This window comes from Neoarius graeffei, chromosome 11 (assembly GCF_027579695.1).
Source record: "Neoarius graeffei isolate fNeoGra1 chromosome 11, fNeoGra1.pri, whole genome shotgun sequence".
NCBI lineage: Eukaryota > Metazoa > Chordata > Actinopteri > Siluriformes > Ariidae > Neoarius > Neoarius graeffei.
Window position 1 is genome coordinate 7,116,724 of NC_083579.1, and position 10,956 is coordinate 7,127,679.

The 10,956-nt window shown below is 40.3% G+C and overlaps 1 protein-coding gene across 2 annotated transcripts; it reads right to left on the reverse strand.

Moving 5' to 3' along the window:
* Positions 1-4,225: 4,225 nt before the first annotated feature.
* Positions 4,226-10,552, reverse strand: gjb3 (gap junction protein beta 3). 2 transcript variants are annotated; one of them, XM_060933339.1, is made up of 2 exons: positions 10,431-10,552; positions 4,226-7,517 (listed from the first exon to the last, which is right to left on the reverse strand). In XM_060933339.1, exon 2 carries the CDS (start codon positions 7,376-7,378, stop codon positions 6,527-6,529), a length of 852 nt encoding a protein of 283 aa, XP_060789322.1. In that variant the 5' UTR covers positions 7,379-7,517; positions 10,431-10,552; the 3' UTR covers positions 4,226-6,526. The 2 variants fall into 2 exon arrangements, with proteins under 2 accessions (XP_060789322.1, XP_060789324.1); XM_060933341.1 differs by lacking the exon at positions 10,431-10,552 and adding an exon at positions 7,616-9,032.
* Between the last annotated feature and the right edge of the window lie 404 nt (positions 10,553-10,956).

Here is a 10,956-nt window from a genome sequence, read left to right on the forward strand (position 1 = left end):
AATGGTTGTCTGTGTCTATGTGTCAGCCCTGTGATGACCTGGTGACTTGTCCAGGGTGTACCCCACCTTTCGCCCGTAGTCAGCTGGGATAGGCTCCAGCTTGCCTGCAACCCTGTAGAAGGATAAAGCGGCTAGAGATAATGAGATGAAATGAGATCCTAGATTCCTATTTTAGCAAAATTAACCAGGAATAAGTCCACTATAGACACATGCACACCTGCAGTATGTAGTAGTAACGACTTCATAAATTTTTTTTAATGACAAAATTGAGAATATCCGACAAAAAATTCAAACTACTAATTTAAGGTCAGACAATGTAAGTGACCCTGTAGTTAACAATATAACTGTATCCGATCAGCAATTAGAATGTTTTACTCCCCTTAGAGAAACTGAATTACTTTCATTAATCTCTGTATCAAAAGCCTCAACTTGTGTACTAGATCCCTTACCCACACGTCTGTTCAAACAGATAATACCTGAAGTAATTGAACCGCTTCTAAAAATAATAAATTCTTCTCTTACGATTGGCTATGTACCCAAATCCTTTAAACTAGCAGTTATCAAACCCCTGATTAAAAAAACCTGACCTTGATCCCTGTCAGCTGTCCAACTATCGGCCAATATCAAACCTCCGCTTTATCTCCAAGATCCTTGAAAAAGCTGTGGCACAACAGTTATGCTCATATTTACATAGGAATAACATCCATGAAATGTATCAGTCAGGATTTAGACCTCATCATAGCATAGAGACAGCTCTGGTTAAAGTAGTAAACGACCTACTGTTGGCGTCTGATCAGGGCTGTGTCTCGCTGCTTGTGTTGCTTGACCTTAGTGCAGCATTTGATACCATTGATCATTCCATTCTTCTGGATAGACTAGAAAATGTTGTGGGAGTTAAGGGAACGGCCCTCTCCTGGCTCAGCTCTTATTTAACTGATCGCTATCAGTATGTTGATGTAAATGGTGATTTTTCTTGACATACTGAGGCAAAGTTTGGTGTTCCACAAGGTTCTGTCTTGGGTCCACTGCTTTTTTCTTTATATATGTTACCTCTGGGTGATATTATTCGTAAACATTGTATTAGTTTCCACTGTTATGCTGATGACACACAGTTGTATGTTTCTGCAAAACCTGATGAGAGACACCAGCTTAATAGATTTGAGGAATGTGTAAAGGACATTACACTGGATGCTTATTAATTTCCTTCTGCTTAACTCTGACAAGACTGAAGTACTTGTACTAGGACCACATGCAGCTAGAAGTAAGTTTTCTGATTACATAGTAACTCTGGATGGCCTTTCTGTTTCTTCACGTGCAGCAGTAAAAGACCTCGGCGTAATTATTGACCCCAGTCTTTCATTCAAAACTCACATTGATAACATTACCCGGATAGCTTTCTTTCATCTCAGAAATATTGCTAAGATAAGAAATTTAATGTCACTACACGACGCAGAAAAACTAGTTCATGCTTTTGTTACCTCCATGTTGGATTATTGTAATGCCTTACTGTCTGGATGTTCCAATAAGTGCATAAACAAGCTCCAGTTAGTTCAAAATGCAGCAGCAAGAGTCCTTACTAGAACTAGAAAATATGACCACATCACCCCTGTCTTATCCACACTGCATTGGCTCCCAATCAAATTTCATATTGATTATAAAATACTACTATTGACCTTTAAAGCACTGAATGGTCTCGCACCACAGTACCTGAGTGAACTTCTGCTCCTCTATGACCCACCACGCCTACTTAGATCAAAAGGTGCAGGCTATCTGCTGGTATCTCCTATAGTGAAGGCTACATCAGGGGGCAGAGCCTTTTCTTACAAAACCCCACAATTATGGAACAGCCTTCCAAGTAGTGTTCGGGAATCAGACACAGTCTCAGCATTTAAGTCTAGCCTGAAAACATATCTGTTTAGTGAAGCCTTTTGTTAATGGTGTTTATGAGGTAAAGGAGGAGATCTGGAGGGTCCTCAGACATAGAGTGTTTTGGTAAACTGGGATGTATGGATGTTGTCAGTCCTCACTCGCTTGCTCACTCGAGTTTGTTGACGGTGTAGTGGCTGCTGCTTTATGTCCCGGGGCTCCCTCATGCCTGTGTTACCTTCTGGCTCTCCCCTTTTAGTTATGCTGTCATAGTTAGTTTTGCCGGAGTCCCTGCTTGTACTCAGCACAAAATGTATACTGTTCCTACTTATTCAGGTGACATTGGGCATACCTAACAACCTGTGTTTTTCTCTCCCCCACCCCCAAAAATCTGTCCCTCTGAGTTACATGTCAATCCTGAGATCGAGATGCTGACCTCTTCTGCTCCTCAGACCTGCCTGATCCATCCTGGTGCCCTATGCCTGGTTGGAGTCTCATCACATCGCTCTTACAGTAATGCTTTTATGGTTGAGGACTACAGTTGACTTGCTAACTTTAGGACTACAGTTGTCATGAACAGTTTTGCATTCAAGTTTCCATCAATTAAGAGTTTATAACATCAACGAAACTGACTTCATGTTAAAGCTGTTAATGCTATAGTCATTTTGTCTGTTGTTGCCCAAATGAGGATGGGTTCCCTTTTGAGTCTGGTTCCTCTGCGACCATCGCCACAGGCTTGATCACTGGGGATAGATTAGGGATAAAATTAGCTCATGTTTTAAGTCATTCAAATTCTGTAAAGCTGCTTTGCGACAATGTTTATTGTTAAAAGCGCTATACTTGTCTTGACTTAACAGTCTCAAGTTTACAGACAGAATGGTGCAAAAAACAGTGAGTGACAGACAGACAGACAGACAGTTCTGTGGGTGGAAACAAACCCCTTGTTGATAAGAGAGATCAGAGGAAAATGGCCAGATTGGTTTGAGGTGTTTTTTTTTTTTTTTGCCAGGAAGGATATAGTAACTCATAGCAACTCTTTACAACCGAGGTGAGCAGAAAAGCATCTCAGCATGCAACAGAAAACAGAAGGCCACATTAGGTTCCAGTCCTGCAGCCAAGAACAGGGATCTTAGAATCAAGAGCAAGTTCCTGTTAAAGTGGCCGGTGAGCGTATAAAACAGCTCATCCACCAGTACGTATCGTGACACAAATCACAATCATTCGATGCATTCTAAACCTTTTGTACTGATGTATTATGGTCAGTTTTAATTTTTGAGCTTAATGTGTGTTTAAAGGAGATACACAGAACCATGGCCTCACTTTTTGTTTATAAATGCCTTGAGACCTCAAGAATGGCACAGGAATAGTTTTAAGCATTAACAATAAATCTAATATCGTAATTTTTACGATCAAAGTGATTCATATAGGTAGCGGTCTGAGTGAATGAACTTGACATCTGTGACGTCACAGCAGGAACTCTATCGGTCTCATCGCCATTTCTGCTATACTAAAAAACAGAGCTAGCTGCAACTTCATTCCTCCATTTTGAGCTAATTTATCGCCATGCCATGTCAATGTGTTGCTGGCGGGTGCAGCAACACGACAGAAGGTGGATTTATGTTTCATTCATGGCCCAAGGATGTTCAAACTGCAATGATTTGGATGCATTTTGCAAGAAGTTCACGGGCACATTGGGCGGCTACGAAGTGGTCTCTCCTCTGCTCTCCACATTTTACTGAAGACTCGTATGAGACCTCTGATCTGTTGAGGAGCGTTGGCTATAAGCCCGTATTGAAAAAGGGTGCAGTACCAACAATTAAAGGAAAACTACAAGAAAAGGAAAGTAAGTTCAGTTGCACCAGTTCTCCTGGAGCGTGAGCCAAGGGTTGTTGCTAAAACCCGGGACGGAACCGGACGTGACATACCGTATTATCGTTTGGGCAGTGACCTCCCTGTGGTTGTTGCTAAAACCTTGACGTCCTGTCCCGGGTTTTAGTAATTGCCTGAGCTGTGCAGTAATGGCGGCATACTCAGTATGGAGAAGATGGAGAACGAGTGGACCAGCTGTCTGATTTCTCGGCCAGATATGTTTGCCTCAGCAGCAATATCTTGCCCTTACATGGAAGAAGTGAATGAACGGAGAACTGAATGAACAACTGAAAGTCAGACTGTTTCAAAACAAAAGCTGATTATTTTCCAATAACAACATGTCCTGAAGTATTTTATTTCCCTTACACCACAACAGCTTGCCAACAAGTATTTATTTATTTACAGAATGGCATGCCATACTACTTTTTATCCATTTAGAATTACATTTAATGTTGTGGAACAGAATGTCCATGAAGCACATTCGAGCCGATTCTTCATTTCCATTTTTATTGACCAAGGACAAAACATAAATATGAAGTTTCTTCATAAAACATACTTTTTATATACATATAGACACCAAACGTTCAAAACAACTCTTGATGTGGCCACAGTGAGAAACACGCTCTACCGTATTTTTCCATAATTAAAGGTCTGAGGCAGAAGCAGTTTTCCGTTCATTTGAGGTTCAATTTGCTTTTAAGTCAACTCTCACATTCCACATCCTGTCCGTCAGTCTGACTCAACACGGCACTGACACACAGATGTCTTACTCACGTCTTGGCGAAATGCAAACAAATCCGCTTGAATAAACCTAACACTGGAAAAGAAGCAGAAATCTGTTTGTTCGAGCGAATACACAGCACTTTGACATGAGTGCTGCATTGACCTGTTTTTTTTCTTTTCTTTCTTTCTTTGATATGGATCTTCTGAAATCTTCTTGGGTTTCATACCTTTTCCATGGCAAGTCTGGAATGTAAAAAAAAAAAACTCTGGAATGATGTGAAGATTGTTCTGGAAAACAGTCAGAGAAATACCCTGAGTTCAATTTCCCATTAGTAAACAGCTCACAAATCGTAAAAATGATCGTACCTACAATAATTTTTGGTGCAGTTCCTGCTGTATTAGTGATGTAACTTTTATTTCATTACCTTCTTTATTTTTATGTTTGTTGTTTTTTGATGTTCTTCCTCTGTGGTGTTCTTTTGATATGAAGTATTTTTTAGTTAATATTTGCATAATAAGTGCTCTATAAATAGTCATTATTATTATTATTATTATTATTATTATTGTTCTTCCTCCTCCTATTATTATTATTATTATTATTTCCCACATTTGCTTAATAGCTCTGTCTCAGTGTCTCATATTATTTGTCTCTGGAAAGTTCTTTGCTTATTCATTAGCCATGAAGTCTTTTTTCAAGTATACTAAAACTACTCTCTGCTCATTGGCAGGTCGGAACTTTTGGACAATAAGAAAATATTCCATAAGAGACCTTGAAAAACATTAACATTCTCTTTAGCAGGCTGTTCATCAGTCTGTAAACGTGTATATTATGTATATTATATATATATTACATGACAGTGGTTTCCTTATAGGAATAAGGAACGTAATAAGGAACGTTCTACTGAGCTGTGGAAAAAAAAGTCTCAGCATTTCACCCTGATTCACACCTGTAACACCATGAAACTCATTCAAATCACAATCAAGAGTCCAGAGGCGTCGACTGGTGTGTAATAATGCAGTGGAATGTAGCAGAATCCTCCCTGTTTGCCATGGCGTACTGCTGCTAAGAAATGTGGACGTTCTTGTCCTTTCAGCCAAGTTTTACAAGACTTCTCTTTTCTTTTGATCCACAATAAGGCTTGTTCTGTTCTTGCTGACCTTCGTCTTCACTCTTTCTTGCTTCCTGCTTCCTGAATGAGCTTGTCTTGTAATGTATACGTTAGCAACTTATTTGTGAACAAATCATATCAATAGCCAATGAAAAGAAGGAATATAAAAACAGGAAAATACAGAAAGTTGGTAAAAATAAATGGCTGACAGGCACGTCAATATCCAATGAAAAGAGAAGAACTGGTAAAACCAGCAACAACAAAAACAACAACAACAATAGACAGGTGTCTATAGCTGCACTGGAATTCCTTACAAGGACAAAGACATGTCTGTACAACAGCAATTCAAAGAACCAGACAAAGAAAAAAAAAACAGGTTTCAACTGGAAAAGCTTTGAACCAACTCACTAAAACCTCTATGTTTGCTTTGCTATTGTTGTCTTCGAGTCAATATGGATCAAGACACTTGTTCAAATCGGACTAAAGCATGACCCCTAGTTGTTCAATGTTTCAGTTACCAAATAAATCTATGGAAATCATTTGGAACTCCCTGTTCATCTGTGTTTCAAAAGTAAACCCAAAATACTTGGGGCAGCCGGACTGCTGGGATTTGATCTGAGCTGTAGATCTTCTTATAAAGTGCTTCCAGAGATTATTCTGTCATCAGACAGCTCTTTTAAGGTTCAATGGAAGATGGAAAGCAAGGAAAAGAAGTCTGAGACTTGAAAATGGTTCTGAGCCTGGGCAAAGTCTGTATTTACTTCCATCTCTCACTAAGAACAAGTTAATCCCTGTTTTAGAGCAAGGTATGGTTTGAGGGATTCCACTGCAAATGCTCCACAAGCTTGTGGACCACAGGTGAAAGCTTGGATTTAATTTTGTTCTTGTGCTCAGAGTGCATGGAAAATCTTGCTCTCTCGCTCTTGAGTAGTCGGTCTATAGAGGAGTGGATCTCCAAGTTAGGCAACACTAAGGTTGGGAGCTGAAGCCCTCATGAAAACACTTGTCTTGTAATCTAAAGGTGGGACACCCAGCCTGGCCTTGGGAGTGTACTTTAGTTTCTGCTCCAGGTCTTGCATGGGCAGCGTGCAGTTGCTATCCTGGTCCCGACATGGAGGTTTGTACAGAGGCACAGCTCGCTCCCGACGATTCTTCATCTTCTTGACACAGCTTGAGATGCGCTTGGCCAGAAGATAAATGATCTCACAGATGTTGAGGACGATGCAGATGGCTGAGGCACCCACCATGAAGTAGGTGAACATCTTCTTTTCAGTGGGCCGGCCAATGTAACAGTCCACCACGTTGGGGCATGGGAAGCCTTCGCACTTGACAACACGCGGCAGGTAAAAGCTATTGTAGATATGGTGGAGGATGTAGAGAAAGGCAACCTCAATACCTGTCTTGGCAAAGAGACTGATTAGGTAGGTCCACCAGAGGCCACCATGCTTCTTGCCTGTGTCATCGTAGAGCTTGGCACTGGCACCATGTTTGGCACGGTACTTGCGTTCCCGTTCATCCCGATACTTGACATGCATGACCACAAGGAGTGATGGGCACGTGACAAAAATGAGCTGCAGCGCCCACAGACGAATGTGTGAGATGGGGAAGAAGTGGTCATAGCATACGTTGGGGCAGCCTGGCTGCTTGGTGTTACAGTCGAAGTCCTTCTGCTCGTCGCCCCATACTCGCTCTGCCGCCACTACATACACTAGGACACGGAAAACAAAAACCACCGAGAGCCAGATGCGACCGAACGCCGTTGAGTACTTGCTCACTCCGCTGAGCAGGCCCTGTAATGTCTTCCAGTCCATAGCTCCAATTTCTTCGTCTCCTGATCCCTCTCAAGTTCTTTTTTGTTCTCTTTCTTTGTTGTCTTTTTTTGTGTTTGTGTACTTGAGTCTTCTTTCAGATTTCTGCCTTTATTTTTCTGATGGTGGGTCTTAATGCAACCTGGGAAAAAAACAAAAACAAACAGAAGGTAAGTATGAGGTAGAAAATGACCACAATTTCCCCAAACAAAAAAAAAATACCAATGCCTATATCATTACCTCCACCAATTGTGCTGGAGAAGATTGTTTTCACCTTCATTTGGTGGAAAGGTGAGCCATTGGCCAAGGAACCATTGATTTAGATTTTGATGGAAATCCAGATTTGTATATGGATCCAGGATCTGTTTATCTGTTCCCAACATAACTCAAAGTAGTGAACAGGTTTGGATGAAATTTGGTGTACAACTCTAATATTATCCTAGGTTCAAGTGATTTGATTCTGATGGTGATAATATGTGGCTTGGCGGAGGTATGCACTCTACCAAGTTCCCTTCTAGTTTTATATGCGTTAAGTTGCAAAGTATCCTGTTTTACTTCACTGGGAGCTCTGAGATTTAATCTAAGACCAAGAAGTAAACCAATTTCCAAAATATACTCACCCATATCTGAAGTATATCTAGATATTTCAACACCAGAAATCAAGGCTAGTTCAAGAAATTAAGTAGAACTGGAAAAATAAAACAGTCCCCTTAGCACATTTTCAAGACATTGACATTCCATTTTAAGTTACACAGCAATACTTTTCAGGAAGCTTGTCGTATAAATGATCACGGCATGTTATATAGAGGATATTACATGGTTGCGGGAAGATATGAAGTTTATTTTCAAGTGGTGCAAATATTTTCAACACGAGAAGATAAACGTCATATCTTCACACCACCATGTAATGTTCTTTATAGTATATGGACACATCCACAAAAAAATATGCATGTTAATCAAAAGAATTTTAATTTTGAACCGGTTCACCATTTTGACAGCGCGCGCCTAGTCAGTGGGAAAACACTGGGAGTGATGTCATTGGAGTGAAATATCAGGAATTATTATACATACAGGACACTTTTTCGATGGAATAAAAACGTGTTCTATTCCCTTTTAGCGGGTTTCATTCATTTGGTTTGATAGCATGCAATACTGTTAACATATCACTTATCCTACATGTCTTACATCACTCTACCCAATGGAGAATGAGCATTGAATATGGTTTGATATTGCATGGTTGTTAAGACAACATATTGTCACATTTCAGAGATGTAAAACTTTCACGCTAGCGAGTGAGCGACTGTGACGATTTGTAAACAAACATGGCCGCCAGGTTTGCTTCGTTAAATATGAAAGATTTTGAGAGAATTTTGAAAGAGAAAGACGCGTTGAACACCCGAAAGAAATGCGTGTATATGTACAATAATAATAATAATAATATTGGCTAGTTTTTTTTGCGTGGTATATCAGATATACCTCATCTTCGACTCTTTCTGATATCCCACTCAAAGCCAGCCAATATTATTTAAATGTGTTACTCAGATCCACATGGCGGCACGGTGGTGTAGTGGTTAGCGCTGTCGCCTCACAGCAAGAAGGTCCGGGTTCGAGCCCCATGGCCGGCGAGGGCCTTTCTGTGTGGAGTTTGCATGTTCTCCCCGTGTCCGCGTGGGTTTCCTCCGGGTGCTCCGGTTTCCCCCACAGTCCAAAGACATGCAGGTTAGGTTAACTGGTGACTCTAAATTGAGCGTAGGTGTGAATGTGAGTGTGAATGGTTGTCTGTGTCAGCCCTGTGATGACCTGGCGATTTGTCCAGGGTGTACCCCGCCTTTCGCCCGTAGTCACCTGGGATAGGCTCCAGCTTGCCTGCGACCCTGTAGAACAGGATAAAGCGGCTAGAGATAATGAGATGAGATGCACATTTGATTAGCATTATAAATCCTGCTTTTATAATATAAGCGTGTGCAGATATCTTTGACGCTTGTTATTGCTGTCAAACCAGTTTAACTGAACTTTTACCTCTTTAAACCAAATGCAATAACTTCTTTAGAGTTCCAGACCGCCCTAGTTTTAAAAAAAAAAAAACATATAAAAAGAAGAAAAAAGCCCTATGGGACAGTTTGAGTAATCCGTAGTGTGTGTTATGAAGAAATCCAGATTGTTGGACTATTTCAGATCATGTAAGCATAAATCCAACAATGTGATACTGAAATCAACACAGCTTTTGTGTTCTCATTGCTGAAACAAACTTTGGAGAGTGTGTCGAGCTGGCAAACTGAAACTACACACACACACTTGATGTAAAAAGTGTGTATAGTTTATATTTGATCATGTATTAGTTTATACACTTGATAAAGTTTGAGTTTTACAGTCAAAGCAAAACACGAGTGTTGATGGAACTCATCAGAGCAGTGTTGGATTCAAATTTACTTTGTGGAACAGATTTATAAAGTTTGGTTTTGATCCATCCATTATCTGCCAGCTGGCTTGAGGTGAGAGGCGAGGTACACCCTTGGCCAGAGAAACGCACAGCCATTTACACTCACATTTTCAACTCTTGTATTTTAGAGTTGAACTAGTCTAGGAGGAAACCGGAGCACACAGAGAACATACAAACTCCACTAAGAAAGGTGCCAGGCAGAATCGAACCCAGAACCTTCGTGATAGTATGGAAGTTCTAACCACTCCACCACCCATCATGCCACCCCAAGTGTTTATGCACACATGTATCAAATAAAATACATACTAGATAGATTGATAGCTCAAAAGCTCAATCATTCAATCAATTAATTAATGAATTCATTAATAAGGATTTTTTTTTAAATATGTCTCAAGTGTTCATGTTGTATTGATATCTTTGCTTATCAATTTATTCTCACATTGTTTAACTCACTGGGTTCATTAACACCCATCACTATATCGACACACATGTGATATGAAACATCTGTCCTATTTATTTTATATCTATAACCTTTGTCTATTCTACTCTTCCCGAGTTGCTGTACATAAAGTTACACCACACATAAAATAAAACTCTATCTGAAACTCTACTTACTTCAATTTAATTCCAGTCCAGAACTGAAAGAACTGATTCCACCCTCAGATCAGATTTTTTTTCAGACTTCAGACGACTTGAAGCTGGGAAAAATAGATCAACAGCATCTCGGGAGGGTGGAGTTGAACAATCCTTCGAAAGGAAAAGAGGAAAGAAAGAGAAAATCCTGGGTTGCCAGATTTCCATTTCTAACTCCGGATTAATGTTTAACGTTAGTTTAATTTGGAATAGATCCATTAAAGTTGGATCATTAACAATGATTAATTAGATATGTCAGAGTAATATCTGTAACAATGTCACTTTGTTTACTCTCTCTCTCTCATATTCATCCAAGTCCGCAGCATATAAGGAAGCACAGAGTATAATGCATGGGTATAGGGAAAGGTTGCCAGATTGGAATCCCCCAAATAAACTCCTTTATCTCATCTCATTATCTCTAGCCGCTTTATCCTGTTCTACAGGGTCGCAGGCAAGCTGGAGCCTATCCCAGCTGACTACGGGCGAAAGGCGGGGTTCACCCTGGACA

Excerpts from the sequence above, each read along its gene's own strand:
- gjb3 (XM_060933339.1), bottom strand. The coding sequence starts at position 7,378 with ATGGACTGGAAGACATTACAGGGCCTGCTCAGCGGAGTGAGCAAGTAC.